Source organism: Oryx dammah, unplaced genomic scaffold, assembly GCF_014754425.2.
Source record: "Oryx dammah isolate SB20612 unplaced genomic scaffold, SCBI_Odam_1.1 HiC_scaffold_11077, whole genome shotgun sequence".
NCBI lineage: Eukaryota > Metazoa > Chordata > Mammalia > Artiodactyla > Bovidae > Oryx > Oryx dammah.
In genome coordinates this window covers 6294839-6311436 of record NW_024080471.1, presented here as the reverse complement: position 1 = coordinate 6311436, position 16598 = coordinate 6294839, and the positions used below count along the sequence as shown (strand labels likewise).

Here is a 16598-nt window from a genome sequence, read left to right as displayed (position 1 = left end):
TCAAACTTTGAGACACTGCAATTATGAAAAAATTCCAGCTCTTAACTCCTGCAAAAGCAGAGTACACAATGGCCCTGTGGCCAGGTCTTATGATCCTCTCAGGTGTAGCCTGTTACTAAAGCCATGGGTTCTGTAGAGCAGCGGTCCCCAACTTTTTTGGCACCAGGGATGTTTTATTGCAGACAAATTTTCCACAGACCAGGTGGAAATGGATGGTTTGGGGATGATTCAAGTGCATTCTATTTATTGTGCACTTTATTTCTGTTATTATTACATCAGCTCCACTTCAGATCACAGGCATCAGATCCCAGAGGTTGGGGACCCCTGTAAAAGGGTTACTTAATTCACCTTTCACACTGCCTGACCTGTGATTGTCTTGCTGTCCACTAGATCCCCTGACACCAGGGTCTGCCTTCCTTGGGGGCCCCCTCCTTACAGCTCAGCTTGAGTCCTGGCTGCCTCTCCTCACCCCTCTGTGACTCCAGGACAAATTGCCTTTACGGCAGCTTCCCTGTATTCATGTGTTGGGGCTGCCTGACAAGGTCCTGCAAATGGACTAAAACTCAAGGGCTGTGCTCCCTCTGAAACCTGCAGCAAAGAATCCTGCCTTGTGTCTTCTGGCTTCTGGTGGTTGTCGGCAGTTCGTGGTGTTCCTGGGCTTGTAGATGCTCCCCTCCTCTCTCTTCCTTCAGTGGCACGTGGCCTTCTTCTCCCTGGTGTCTGTGTCTCTCCTCTTCTTACAAGAATGTCTGTCCTGTTAGATGAAGGGCCCACCCTACACCAGTGTGACCTCATCTTAACTAATTCTGTCTACATAGACTCTGTTTCCAATAAAGTCACAGTCTGAGGGACTAGGGGTTAGGACTTTGACGTGCATGGGGTGTGCACAGATTTCAACCATAACATTCCTGCTGCTTTCAGGATTAAATTGATAGTCCTTGACATGGTACATGAGGTCTTCTTGTCTCAGCATCCCAGTCATGTGTAGCTATTTGCTGCTTCTTGGATGCCCCACGTCCTCTTGCCATCCTGGGATACCCCTAATGCTGGCCCTTGCCTGCTTCCTCACCTAGTGAGCTCAACTTAAGCATAAGCGCCCTGCCACTCAACTTAAACATTCATTACCTGGAAGGCCTTCTCTGCCTTATCCTGGGGCCTTCAGCTGTTGTCTTCTCTATTTTTTATGCTATTGTGTGGGGATGATTTGCTTGCCTGGCTTTCTGCAAGTCTGTGCCGACCATGTTCTTATATGCAGAGGTGGGCACCGAGCAGGCAGCAGTGTTTGGTGAGTCAAGTTTCCTGAGATCCTAGAATAGCCCCACAATCCCTTCCTCTCACTTCCAGGGTCTTCCATGGAAACCGGCTCCATCATTTCATATCCAGCTGTGTCTTCCTTTTCCACCCCCAGCCTCGTCTCTGCTGCAGGCTGACCAGTCTTCCAACCACCGGGCCTTGATCCTCTATGTCCACCATCTGCAATGGCCATGCTGAGTCCTGGGTACCCTCTAAGCTCGCTTAACTGTCAGTCTGTCCAGGAAACCCACACTTGTTCGTTCTTGTAGACTGAACTTAGTCAGAACCTTGGGATGGTCCCTTCTCTTGAAACACTCACAGTCTGAGACAAATACTTTGAAAAGAGTCTGAGAAGTACTATAGTACAGGTGTGTTTTCCACGTTGTAGGGGGCAGAGTATGGGGAAGGATTTAGTCTGGGGGGAAAGTATTTGACTTTTAAGTTCTTTCTGATTGATTTTTTTTTCCACTCATGATTGTGGTGTATTATAGCAAAAGGATTCAGATTAAAGTCAGCCAAAGGAGGAGGAGCATAGGTCAGGGCCCAGGAGAGTTGTAAGCAGGTGGCTTTCAGTTATCCTCTCTGCTGTGTGGACAGTGTTTACCGGTCTCAGTGATGGTATGTGATGATACACACAGAGTACTGACAACCAGGGAAGCTCATCCTGCCTTTGGTGTCCAGAGTGTTCTTGGGGCTCAGTTGTGTAGACATGCTTAACCACCAGTGTGTCTGACCTTAAACCCCAAGCCCTTCAAAGGTTGAATTGATAACATAAAGAAGATTAATTTCTTTTGTGGAAAGAGGTTGGAGGCTCCTGCTCCAAAGAAACTCCAAGGAAAGGCATTTAAAACAGAATCCCTGGATGCCCAAGTCCCTTCCATAAAATGGCATAGGACTTTAGTCCAGTGGTTAAGACTACATGATCCCAATGCAAGGGGCCCAGGTTCCATCCCTGGTCGGGAAACTAAAATCCCACTCGGGTATCCAGAGTTTGGTATCCATGGAAAGTCTTAGAATCAGCCCCTCAAGGATACTGAGTGACGACTGAATGTCAGCCTTCCTTTAACTCCTGGTCAATAAGCAAAATTAAATACATAGATGACAACCATGTAAACTCGAACATCCATAGAATATTGGACTATGTTAAGGAAGCCATGTTAATTTTAAAGCTTAATAATGTTAATAAACTCAGGGTTTTTTTCCTTAAAAAAAGAATCTCTGGTTCTGCCTTTGTTTTCCTCCTCTGTCCAAGGAAGACAGCGGTGAGACCTACAGGAGAGTTGGGAGGTGCAACTTTGTTTAAGCTGGAGAGCCATGGACCCAAAGGCCCAGAGGAGATGATGGTGGAACTGAGGCAGGGTCAGAGGCAGGCTAGGGAAATTGGGCACATTCAAGCTTCTCTCATAGAAATCTACAGAAAACAACTACATTGTGTAATCTGAAGTAGAAGTTTCCAGAAGCTTAGATACCTGCATATTTATCAGTACCAACACAGAAATATGTGATTGCAAGAGCATTTGCTATTTTGAATTCCCTGTGACAGTACTGCCCTCAACGAAAGCATTGAGGAACTGTGCGTAATTGTGCATAATAGAGGACTGATCTTCGTGCAACTTACAGGATAGTTCCTTTTTCAGTCCTGTCAACCCAGGACAGAGCTCTCCAGTTGTGAGAGCTGGCCAGAATACGTGCTTGCTGACCCAAATGCATGTCACACAAATGGTGAGAAAAGACACGACAGTCCCTCAGTGTTGAGCCGCAGGAAGTAAAATAGCTCTGCAGACAAGAGAGGAAATGTGGTTTAGTGGTCAGAGCTGAAGGCTTATTGTTTCATGTTCTCTCATTGACGTTTCATCAAATTTGATTTCATCTCTATAAAATTGAGAATAAAAACAAGCCATGGGTCAGGCCTATGGATAAATTCAAGGCTAAAAACTTGCAAGGTTTTAAATGAAAATCATGATTTTCCCAAGACAAAGCTTTCTTTTCACTTTGATCTTCTAATTGACTATGGTGTTTAAAAAAATAACTTTCCCCTTTTGTTGGTTTTCTACAGTCAGACAAGTATCCCATTCAAGACACAGGACTCCCTAAAGGTATGTACAGTTAATGCAGCAACTTGTGCTTGTGATTATTCCTCCTGTCCTGAACAAAGCACTAGTCAGAGTTAAGTTTTCATTTGTTAAAATTGTAGAACAGAAACATACTGATAATTTAGGGCCTGATTTGATCATCTGTAGTATGAATTTTTTAATTAAAATCTAGAAATGACTTTAGATCAAATGATACATCAATTTCCTATGGTGTTTTTGGCATGCTTAAAATGAAGACAACCAGGACTGTGGGTTGCAAGTGACAGAAATATAACTCAAATTAGTTTAAAAAGCGGGGAGGGGGGGCAGGGACTTCCCTGGCAGTCCAGTGGTTAAGACCCTGAACTTCCAATGCAGGGGACACAGGTTTGATCCCTGGTTGGGGAATGAAGGTCCTGCATAATGCATGGTATGGCCCCAAACCAGTAAAAACAAAAAAGGGGAGGGGAAGGATTTGGTGGGTTAGAGTCTTTGAGTCTCTTAAATCCAAACATTTAAAATGGTGTCTCAGGCTCTCTCTCTCTTTTTCTTTTCCTCGTCTCCTTCTTCCTCTTCTTTCTCTCCCCACCCCTCTCTCTGATTCTCATGGCTCAGCCTTCTGTGTTGACTCAATTCTCAGGCCAGTTTTCCCCACATGGTGGGAAAGATGGTCTCTGCCACCTCCAGCTTCACCTGGTGCTGCTTACGACAGTGGAACAAAAGGGAGCCTTTCCCCCAGCACACGTGGCTCAGTTTTAGGGGCAGTTGAGACAGGAGCAGTTTCGTCATGGGGCGATCATATTGACTGTGGTCCTCAGGAGGATGGAGGGCTGACCAGGTCTGAGCCTTGAAGTTAGATGGTGCATGTGGAGGGCATGGAGACAGTTCTACTCAAACCACAGGTTCCATTGCCAGACAAGGATGCTTGTCAGGTCCCAAAGCAAAAAAGAGCTTTCTTTCATGATCCACAGATTAACATCTCAGATGTGGTGCAGACCCACCTGAAAGGAGCCTGAGCCTGTCCAAGGTTATAGTCTGCAAGGCTGTATCCAGTAAGGAGAACGAGCTGATGGCCATCACACTGGAGCACTTACCTTATGTTGTGCTGACAACCGAGGCTGAAGGGATGGGGTGGGGGGCAAGCAGATCTGACCAGCGTCAGAGTTGGCAGGGCCTCCCCGGCTTCCTGGAGAGAGAGGACTTCCCAGCACAGCCTGCTGTGGGTTTCCCCAGCCTCTTTGTGGTGATGGGTATCACAGGACTGCCAAACTGCAGGTCGGAAGGGAGCTCCCTGCCAGGGCCCATCTGTGGTCAAGTCTGTGATTCTGCTGACTCCCCTTCTCTCATTCTCTGCTCACCAGACTCCTCCCCCTGCTTCCTGAAATGACATCAGCACAGTTTCGCCCAGGAATGGCAGTAGTATAAGGAAAAGAGCCTGAAGGCCGCCTTTGAGCCCAATTCCTGGTTGTTCTAGGGGAGGCTGGCTTCCTGCATGTTTCCTTTCCTTTCCTCTTCTCCCTGAATGACTTCTCAGCATCCTGAATTCCCCACCCTGTGACTGTCTAGTTCAGCAAGAAAGTGAGAGGCGCAGGCCAAGACACCAGCGTAGATAGGAAACTATCCTGGGTAGTATTCACTGGACTTCAGGGAGGGTGCAGTGAAGAATTATCTGGGGAGCTAGTTTAAAATGCAGGTTCTGGGCCCTGCTTCTCCAAAATCATCATGTGGTGGGTCTAGGATCAGGCCCAGAAACCTGCAGGGTTTTTTTTTTTCACGTGTTTGTTGTTTTTTTAATTGGAGGATAATTGCTTTACAATGTCGGATTCGTTTCTGCTGTACAACGAATCGAATCAGCTATATGTATACATATATCCTCTCCCTCTTGAAGCTCCCTCCCAAACCACCCCAACCCCACCCATCTAGGTCATCACAAAGCACTGAGCCGAGTTCCCTGTGCTCTACTGCAGCTTCCCCACTAGCTATCTGTTTTACACGAGGTCGTGTGGTAGGGGAGGGTGAGACACATGGGGGATTAGGGTTGATGCCTGTGTTTTAATGCGTCCCTGAGTGAGTGGGTCTCAGACCTCCCTTTGAGAGCCTGCCCAAGAAGCTTCAAAAATGTGGTGTACCCTCCAATGGGGCATGTAGGAGAGAACCGGCTGACGAGCCTCGCCAGCTCTGAGAGGACTCAGCAGATGACTTCACAGCTTAGGGCAAGGTAGATCCCACCTCCCAGGGTGCTCGTGAGAATCAAACACAAGAATAGCGCCTGGCACCCAGGAGCTTCAGACAGGGTAGAGGGAAGTCTGGCAAGAGAACTGTGATCAATCAGGGCTGAGGACTGCGGAAAGCTCTCATAGCAGAGGTGAGAGTGGAACCACTGTTTTACGCACAGACCGAGCCACAGTGACTCTGGGAATGCATTGCCATGGTTTGATCCATCTGAAATCTTCTTCTTTCGATCATCTTGAATGTGATTTCCTGTTTTAAGAGAAAAAGATTGTTGCTTAGCAGCCTGATAATACAGTAACTGTACTGTAACTGTTTCTTCAATAATTTAAGTTTCACAAAACCTCAATTAAAACGGTGGTGAGTTGACAAGTAACATGACTGTTAAAAACCATACTCTAGACCTTTCTTCTGTCTTTATTCATGGGGTAGAAGAGCATTATTAAACACATAATTTTTTTCTCCAAGAAACACATGATCTTAAATGTAATGAACCATGTCCGGAAGTTTGAAAACTTACTCCAACATTTGCATTTGATAATACAACAATTTAATGTCTGCAGTATTTTGTTAAAGATACCATAATGGAGCCAATATCAGTATTAAATGATTATGGTAATTTTCTTGTTGCTTTTAGAAATACAAAGCCCACATAAATTAGTGAAGAGGCTAATTTATAGATTAAAAGTAAATGTAATCGAATTATATTAAGTACAGATTCAGACTCTGACACGTAAGTGAATTCTCTGGGGCTACTATATTTAATAGAGGAGTCATTTGTAATTAGCTTGAACCATTTCCATATGATTAAAATGTCTTCAAAATATATTTTCTTAAGAAAAGAAGCATGTTTCACAAAATCTTCATCCTAATTCTAGTATATTCCTAGTTTCCCCATGGACAATATAACACTGTTCCTCAACATGGTCCAAACAAAAGTGGGTCTGAATTTTTTGCTTTTTACCATAAATGAACTGTAGGCATCTAGTGTAATTTCAACGATCAGCATCTTTTTGAGGTAAAACATGTTATAATACTTGTTTTCTTGGGAACAAATGTGTAGCTTCTGCCTCCCCTGATTTTAGAGATTTCAGGCTGTTCATTATGTCAAGCGTCTGTTATAGGTTCTCTGTGAGAGTCTTTAGGCACTAAACTCAGGACTCATTTAAGATTGGGGTTCAGTTTATTTCATGAATTCCTATATCTTGTAGAAACTACTGGCTTGAGGATTCTAGAGGGAAGGTGGCTCTTCACATTTTGAGAGAAAAATGTCTTTTGAAAAGAATTCTGATATTTCAGCTGCTATTCCTAGTGAGGGGAAATTGTACAAAAATATATTTGATTTAATCAAAATTTTATCACCTTTATTTTCTCTGAGTTTCATTGTTCAAAAAAAATTATATAGCAAATATAAAGTGAGAGAGAAATAGACTGATTTTATTGTTAATAATTTTGTGTAATTTGAACTTCAACATGGGTGATATTTGGAAAAATTTGTTAACAAAATGTAGTAGTTCAGTTTGGAAAAGTTAGGAGAAAATAAACAAGTACTTAGGAAATCACTAAAATAATTCAGAAATGTTGGGTTGGCCAGTAAGTTTGTTTGGGTTTGTCCGTAGGCTGTAACAGGAAAACCCAAACGAACTTTATGGCCAACCCCCAGAAAATGTCTGCCCCCAAACTAGCAAGCCAATGTATTGTATTTTATGATTTCTCATTTTGCCAATTGATTGATGGTATTTTGCTATTAAGTTTGTTTTAAAATGAAACTAAAAACCTCTCTCATCTGTGTGATATGATATTACCTGGTCCCATTCATCCCACCAGCTCACTGCTTGCCTCCCACCCAACCTTGACCCAGACTCTTGGCAGTCTCCTGTTACAGCAAACCAACAGTTAAATCCCCTCCCCCAAATTATAATGATCCCCTCCCCCAATACAAAGGTGACCATTCCGCAAAACTTTTTTCTTTACTGGAGGGTGGATGGGAGGGAGAAGGATATGACCACAGGAGTGTTTGGGAGGCCGTGTAAGAAAAGTTGCCTTTTAATTTCAAGTTAACATTGTGTTGGGAAATAAAAAGCCCTGCCTTTTCAAAAGTGCTCGGGTAACGGTGATGACACTGGCCGTTGTGAGGGGCTTCCCGGGTGGTGCTAGTGGTAGAGAACCCGCCTGCCAGTGCAGGAGACATAAGAGACGTGGGTTCGATCCCTGGGTTGGGAAGATCTCCCGGAGAAGGGCATGGCAATCCACTCCGGTATTCTTGCCTGGAGAATCCCACGGACCTGGCAGGCTACGGTGCATAGGGTCACGTAGAGTTGGACACGACTGAAGCAACTGAGCACGCACAGCACGCACGGCCATTGTGAGAATTAATATGACTGAAAAAAAAAGTCTGTCACTGTGAAAAATCCCTTTCGTATGCATCTGAATTCTATGGGGTGCTTGTTAGGTGTCAGATTTCTGGACTCCCTGAAGTTCCAAACCAGAAAGTCTGGAGGTGGAGCCCAGGAATCTGTATTGTTAACAGTCAAATGATTCTCATGCAAGAGAACTGGAACTGTATCATGAGGAACACAAGCCTAGGTGAGAGCTCCATTGCTCCAGCTTAGAAAGATATAGTGTAGGGATTTCCCTGGTGGCCCCGTGGCTCAGACTCTGCCCTCCCAACGCACAGGAGCCGAGTTCTATGCCTGATCAGGGAACAAGCCCTCTCATGCTGCAACTAAGAACCAGTGCAGCCAAATAAATTAAGAAAAAGATACCATATGGACTCTTAGTAAAAAGATTGTGCTTTTAGTTTAAATTTCGCAGATAATAATATTAAGGGAAAATGACCTTTTAGTCAGAATCATGTAGGCAGCAATAAATATAGCCCCTTACATGAACTATCAGACTATCAGCTCAGTCTGGAGTAGGTCAATGAATGTTACAGAATGTAAAAATAAATAATGGATGAATCAATCAATCTGTCATTCAGTCCTAACTTTTGAACCTCGAGTTAAATGATTCTCTGTGTAAGGCTTTATAACTCTAAAATTTTACATGCCACTAAACTTTTGTTTCATAGTGTACTGTATTTCTGTCAGCTTTCAAGGTTAGTGTGATACTGAATTCTATGGTTAAAGAGTAAAATCTAATGGAAAAATTCAGCTTTTTTTTTTTTTTTTTGCCATATCACATGACATGTGAGACCTTAGTTCCCCAACCAGGGAAGGAACCTGTGCCCCCTGCAGCAAAAGTGCAGAATCTTAACCACTGAACAACCAGGGAAGTCCCTCAGCTTTTAATGTATTTGTCTTCACCACAAATTGGGGAGCTGTGAAGTTACCACATATGTAAGACAGTGTAAGAATGGAATTTCCTTCTTCACAATTAATTATGGGAAGTATTAGACGTTTCACATATCTATCCTGTTCCTCTGACTTTCACTGGCAATCCCCACTTTAGAACTGAAATGGTTTCAGTTTGACTTTTAGGAGGCTGAGCTATCAAGATAAGTATAATCCCACTCCCTGATCTCTGAAGGGCTTAGTAAACTGTCAGTCAAACAGCCAACACCCTGGAATCTGATGTAAGATTATCAGAGGGGAAAGTTTGAATCACCTCCTGTTCACTACGTTGGCCAGGGAGGGATCCTGCCATGGGGTTATGAGGATGGCCATGCACAGGACATCTGGCGGGTGAGATTGACAGCAGCTTATGAGTCACGGAACCTCATGGCCTGGGGGAGGACGAAGCTGCATGCCGCGCAGGGTCATACAGGGGCTGCACTTGGGGACAGAGTGAACAACCAGGGGCTGCGGGTGACAAGGCTGTCCTATAAACGGCTGTGTGCCCCAGGGCTCCTGGAAAGTGAAAGTGAAGTCGCTCAGTCGTGTCCGACTCTTTGTGACCCCGTGGACTATAGCCCACCAGGCTCCTCCGTCCATGGGGTTCTCCAGGCAAGAATACTGGAGTGGGTTGCCATTTCCTTCTCCAAAGGATGTAATTGTCTGAATAATTCAGTGGTCTGGCAGGGAACCGAAACCCACCCCTCAGGAATAAGCAAGGGTTGTGCCTGATCCTCTTGAGAAGGAGAATTGTTTAGCTGGGGTCTTGTCCACAGGAGCAGAGCGAGGAGGGGAACTTGTAACTGGGCCACTCAGGATCCTCCTGGTTTTACCAGACGTAAACAGAATGTAATATTAAGTCTTCATTTTAGGCCTTATACTACAGAGCATGTGCTTTCTTCATCAAGCTTAGCATATATATATTTTTTTAATCCATAGAAGAAGAGTGTGATCCAATTACTTTGAACTGCCCAGCAAATTCCGATGTGCAGCACCAGGTAAGAATAATGTCAGTTATATTTTTACCCCTAGGCACTTGGTAATCCAACTAGAATTTATTTAGTAATTATCTTCTAGAGCTTTAAAAATAAAGAACAGGATTTTTGGATAAGTTTGGAAATGATCTTTAAGAATCCCAGTAATGTGGTGTATCTATATAGCTTCTATTACTTTTAGTAACTGGGTAGCTTTACTCTACTCTTTGAAATAAATATTATCCATATGCCAACAACAGACCATCAGTGTTATTGAGTTAGAAAGGAAAGTTGCTTTCTTTTGCCTGTCGTTGGTATGCAGTGGATGGGAACTTTTTCTTAAAGCCTCAACAAAACTGGGTAGTTTCAAGACATTTTTGTAATGTTTTATAAAGCTTTTACTGCATTCAGATACCAAGTTTTAACATATTATTTTAATTGTCCTTTTACAAAATACAGCTGTTGTTTTCTGCTTTTAAAAGAGTGCTTGTTATTTTAAACTTCAGATCAGACAAAAATGTACCAAAATGTTGAGAATCACTTGGCACCTTCTACTGTTCACCTCGTGAGGAACAGTAAGTCCCCTACATAGGAATGAGATCTGTTCTGAGAGCAGTTTGTAAGTCTGATTTGTTCATAAATCCAGCAAAGTTTGCCTAGGTACCGAAGTAACATAATCGGCTATATAGTACTGTACTGAAATAGTTTTATAATACTTTTCATGAAAATAATATATAATAAAGCAAACATGAAAAATAAAACATTTTTAACCTTAGAGTATGGTACTTTGAAAAGGACTGTAGTATATAGTACAACAGCTGGTGCTTCTTAGCACCACCAGCTGCATCACCGCTGCTTTTACGTTGGCTTCCAGACACCCTGGGCTTGAAATAAAGGCACTGTACTACTACTGCCCACATACAGTAATGTACAGTAAAGTACACAAAAGCACAGCCACTTGGAGGGGATGCACACATGTGACAATGTGCATCAGACACGTGAACTAATTTATGTGATTGGACGTGTGAACGCACATTCACATCTTTGAAAGTTCTCAACTTGAAGGTTTGTATGTAGGGGACTTACTGTACATCCTTCCAGAAGCTTCTCTGGGTCACTGTGTGCTTCAGTTACTTCTGACACTTACCAGTCTATCTCTGTTTACTCATTCAAAGCACATTGGCAAAACTTCACAATTCCTCACATCCGCCTAACTATAGGACATTAAGTCTCAAAATGGAATGTGTTGCCTCAAGACAGACTGGCTGGGTCCTGCTCTCTCTATAATACCAAGTTAATTGTTAACAAGACTGATTTGAAGCTTGCCTTGCCTGGAGAATCCTACGGACAGAGGAGCCTGGCAGGCTGTGGTCCATGGGGTCGCAAAGAGTCGAACACGACTGAGTGATTAACGTTTTGTTTTTTTTTTTTTAAGTCTTGCTGTTAAAGCATCAGTCAGTAATAAATCAATAATAGTGATATTCTTAGATAATCAAGTCACTTTTGTCGTAAAGCAGACTTATACAGTAGTTGATAAGATAAGCAATTTTAACCATAAACACAGTTCTCTTGAAAATTGTCAATGGTCCTACTTCTAACTTTAACTTGGCAGTCTTTAGTCACCAGTTGGGAATACCATTTTCTTATTTATTAATGCTGATACTCAGCATTTTCCTTGGAATTATAACCCAGTGCTGGACTTTGACAGTGACTGAATTTCAACTATTTTAGTGAACTTTATGTTCACTGAAAACTTAGTATAAGTTTTTCCTTTCTTGCAATCCTTAATTTGTTTAACAAAGTTTTGCTCCTCACATTTTTTTGTGACAAGATACAAGAATGTTATGTTGTTTGTTTAGTTTTAGGGATTTTCCAAAATCATATAAGATTAGATACAGAATATGTTTTAGGACACTGTTCAGTATATTTTCTAATTTTAGTATTATAGTTCTGGTTTGATCAAGTATACTGCTGCTACTGCTGCTAAGCTGCTTCAGTCGTGTCCGACTCTGTGCGACCCCATAGACGGCAGCCCACCAGGCTCCCCCATCCCTGGGATTCTCTAGGCAAGAACACTGGAGTGGGTTGTCATTTCCTTCTCCAATGCATGAAAGTGAAAAGTCAAAGTGAAGTCGCTCAGTTGTGTCCGACACTTTATGACCCCATGGACTACAGCCCACCAGGCTGCTCCGTCCATGGGATTTTCCAGGCAAGAGTACTGGAGTGGGGTGCCGTTGCCATCAAGTATAGACTATCTTCAAAGATGGAAAAAGGATTTTTCAACTAAAAAAGCAGGGTGCGTGCTCCGTCACTTCAGTTGTGTCCGACTCTTTGCAGCCCTATGGACTGCAGCCCACCAGGCTCCTCTCTCCATGGGATTTTCCGGGCAAGAATACTGGAGTGGGGTGCCATGCGCGCCTTCAGGGGATCTTCCTAACCTGAGGATCAAACTCATAGCTGCCTGCATCTCCTGGATTGCAGGCGGATTCTTTACCCACTGAACCACTTGGGAAGGTCCCCCACCCCCAAAAAAGGGGGGGACCTATTTGAGACTTTTATTTAAGTTCTGTTTTAAAACAGGATGTCATATATTCCTATAAAAAGTAGCACTGTACCTACTACTTCAGTTGGTTATTTCTTTGCATAATCTGTAGGACTTGTTCTAACCGCTAGGTATCCAGAAAGAATCTTTGAAACCAACTTGGCAGTTAGAACAAAGAAAACTCACTAGGGGAGAAATGTTTAAAAAAAACACACACACAACAGCACTTAATTTTCTGTAGCTCAGACTTTAAAAGCAAGTTGAAAATACATTCTTTAGAATATTTATCATTTGCTGTTTCTTTGATTTTTCTAATTTATAAACTAAAATCCATTTCTATGTAAGATCTGATTTTAACCAGGTTTTTTGAATGATGTCAAGGGAAAACATTGTGATACCTTGTTTGTCAAAAATGGAAAACTGACATCTCATAAAATTTCATAAAGAATCCTTTTCTTTTAGTAATTTGAAATCAATACCCCGTCAATTAGAATTATCCTACTTGTCCAGTTTGTTACAGCTGGTACTTACCAAGTCTGTGTCCTGAGCTTGGGTATTCTTAGATGTGCAATACTCAGGGTGGGGGTTGAGATAGTGGGGGGAGTAGGGAGGAGACCAGACCCAAGCAGAGCTTCTAGACTTGTTAAACAGCAGTGTACACAGTGTTAGATTCTAGATGTGGCTCTGGTTCTGCTGTTTAAAAAAATTTTCATGGTTCTTTATGTTTATAGAAAATATTTCCCAGAACTTTTAAATCAAATAATAAAATTGTAACTACATGCACACATGTATGGCAAATGATAGCAGGGCAAAATTTGTTTCGGTTTTTAGTTAAGAATACATGCCAAGAGGAGACTGAGATAATAAGAAAAATAGTAACTATGAGGATGCTAAGTTGGAGTTAGAGGTTATGAAAAAATGACTTTTTCCTCTGTTTATGCTGGTTATTTGGTTTTACCAAACTATCATTTTTTTAAGTTTTAAAAACCACATTAAATGATTGGTATTGGTATTATTGACATTATATTGATACCATACCATATTGATATGGTATTATTAGTGTGATACTAATGTATAATGTTGCTAATAAGGGAAACCACTGTAGGGTGTATAGGAATGCTCTATATTATCTTCTCAAATTTTCTGTAAATCTAAAACTATTTTGAAACATACATACACTCACACATATAATATTTTTTTAAATTTATTTTTCTTTTTTGGCTGTGCTGCACAGCATGTGGTATCTTATTTCCCTGATGAGGGATGGAACCCCCACCCCTTGCTGGGGAAGCAGAGACTCTTTTTTTTTTTTTAACTTTATTTTACTTTACAATATTGTATTGGTTTTGCCATACATCAACATGGATCTGCCATGGGTGTACACGTGTTCCCAATCCTGAACCCCCCTCTCACCTCCCACCCCATACCATCTCTCTGGGTCATCCCAGTGCACCAGCCCCAAGCATCCTGTATCCTGCATCAAACCTAGACTGGCGATTCGTTTCTTATATGATAGTATACATGTTTCAATGCCATTCTCCCAAATCATCCCACCCTCTCCCTCTCCCCCAGAGTCCAAAAGTCTGTTCTATACATCTGTATCTCTTTCGCTGTCTCACATACAGGGTTATCGTTACCATCTTTCTAAATTCCATATATATGCATTAGTATACTGTATTGGTGTTTTTCTTTCTGGCTTACTTCACTCTGTATAATCGGCTCCCGTTTCATCCACCTCATTAGAACTGATTCAAATGTATTCTTTTTAATGGCTGAGTAATACTCCATTGTGTATAAGCACCACTGCTTTCTTATCCATTCATCTGCTGATGGACATCTAGGTTGCTTCCATGTCCTGGCTGTTCAGTCCTGAACCACTGAACCTCCAGGGAAGTCCTGAAACATACATATATTTTAAAAACCACACTAAATAGAATTTAGAATCTAGAAAAATGAAAAGACTCATCTAACATTCCACCACTCTAATATAATTATTTTTGTCATTTTGATGTATTTCTTATATAGTTTTATCTGGATAATTATTTTTAAAAAAACCTATTTGCAGACAATTTTGCATCTTGTTTTTGTTGTATAGTATGATCTCACAAGTTTTCATCCAGTTTGAAAACTGGATCTCATTTCATCCAGTTTGCTGCACGGCTTTACCATCCATCAATGGCTGCATGATACTGTCACCTCTGATATTTATTGATAACAGAAATAGACTTGAGGATGTGTGCCTAGGGGCAGGGTGACAGCATGCCTCATAGAAGGAATGCTCTGAGGAGAGTCAGCGACAACTGACTTTGCCTAGAGCTGAAGTATTGGCAGATTGAGGCAGTGAGGCTGGAAGATCATTTGGATCCAGGACCCTAGAACCTTAAATGCCAGAAGGAGGCAGATGGAAAGTATTGGTGGCTTTCAGGGATGGTCCTGTGACCAAATCTGGGACCCTGGGAACTGGAGAGAGATGAGACTCAGCCTGTGAGCAGAGAGGGATGCTACTCAGATCAGTAGAGGATTAAGGGGGATGATAAGATTTGTGTTGTTAGGATTGAGACTGGGTTTTCCTGATGGCTCAGATGGTAAAGAATCTGCCTGCAATGCAGGAGACCTGGGTTTGACCTCAGAATCAGGATCCCTTGGAGAAGGGAATGGCTACCCACTCCAGTATCCTTGCCTGGAGAATCCCATGGGCAGAGAAGCCTGGCCGGCTGGTGCATGGGGTCGCAAAGAGTTGGAAATGACTGAGCGACTTTCACTTTTCAGGACTGAGAGTTGTCTGTTTATGGACTGCAGAAAAAGGAGATTGAAGTCTGTAGAGTTGAGATGTGTGGCAGGAAGTGATTGGTTTAAGATGCCTGCTTCAGGAGGTTACAGTTGAAGCCCGAGAGGAGGATGGGACTGTCAAGGAGAGAGTCCTTGTTGAAAAGCAGAGAGGTGCCAAGGATGGAGCCTTGAGGAGCACTTCCATCTGGAGTCCAGAGGAAGAAAAGGAGCTGAGAGGCAGAGAGAGGAGTAGCCAGAGAAGAATGCTGTCTGTGGTAGAGGCATCTGTACTTCGCAACACTTTCCTGGTCGATACTCAAATGTTTGCTGATGGTCTCATTGTCTCTCCCTGTGAGCCAGGGACTACTATGTCTTTTGGGTCATAAGTGTATTGTCAATGTCTAGCACATAGTAAGTCTTAATATATGTACATTGAATAAAGACAGAAAAAGGTCAGGGTTGGGCATTGCTTCAAGTGCCAAGGAATGTACTGTCAACATCATCTTGTAGTCAAGGGCAGGCCCTACAAAGACACCTTTGCATTTGTCCTTTCAGATATTACTTTCAGGAAGGACCTTTTAGGAAGGAACTCAGTTATAGGGACAAAAACATAATTACAAAAGGCTTGAGGAGTGAGTGGGTGATAAAGTGTAGTTTTGTCAGATTTACTAAGGTAGCAAGGAAAAGTAGTAAGCTTTTATTTAAAGGTGTTGGAAAATATGGCAAAAGTTTCTTTTTTAAGGATGGGAAACAACAGATTTTAAAGGATATGGTGTCACCAGAAGTGTAGAGATTAAAGATTAAGAGGGAAAAGAGAGAGAAGTAGAATAATTAATGGGATTTGTTTTCCCTGGGAAGGCAGAGAGGATTAATTTTCTTAGCAACTATCTACCAATAAGCATTTTCTATTGGAGAAGACACAGCACATTGCTTTCCCTCAGGGAATTTGTAATCTGGCAAATGAGATATATGTACACCCATGTTAGATAAATAAAGATACCAAAAACACAGAGGGAGGAGTTGGATTTTAAAAGTAAGAACTTCAACACTTTTTCAGGGGTGGGACGAAAAGAAGGGTTAGATGGGAGAAAGATAGAAACTTCTTTTTTAGATGTAAAGGCAAGTAGTTGAGTTAGTCAGTGTCAAATTTGAGTTGTGCCTTGAATCATGACATGTGGATGGAGCAGGAAGAAAGGAAATCCAGCAAAGATATCAGGGACTAAAGACTTTGTTCCATTCATACAGCACTGAGGCCATAGGCCTTCTTGAACTTGGTAGTGGTGTGACAGTGTTTGATAAATGGGAAATAGATTGCAAGAGGATAGATGATGACACTTCCATCCATCCACCCACCCATCCATCCATCCCCCCACCTGCCCATCCACCC

The 16598-nt window shown here is 42.3% G+C and overlaps 1 protein-coding gene across 1 annotated transcript in view; it reads left to right on the top strand.

The window, feature by feature from the left end:
• LOC120860442 (ectodysplasin-A receptor-associated adapter protein-like) overlaps positions 1-16598 on the top strand; it is a 151285-nt gene that overhangs the window by 103015 nt on the left and 31672 nt on the right. Inside the window, exons 5-6 of the mRNA XM_040236241.1 lie at positions 3350-3389; positions 9866-9924. Of these exons, the coding sequence (XP_040092175.1) occupies positions 3350-3389; positions 9866-9924 (99 nt within the window). The remainder of the gene's footprint in view (positions 1-3349; positions 3390-9865; positions 9925-16598) is intronic.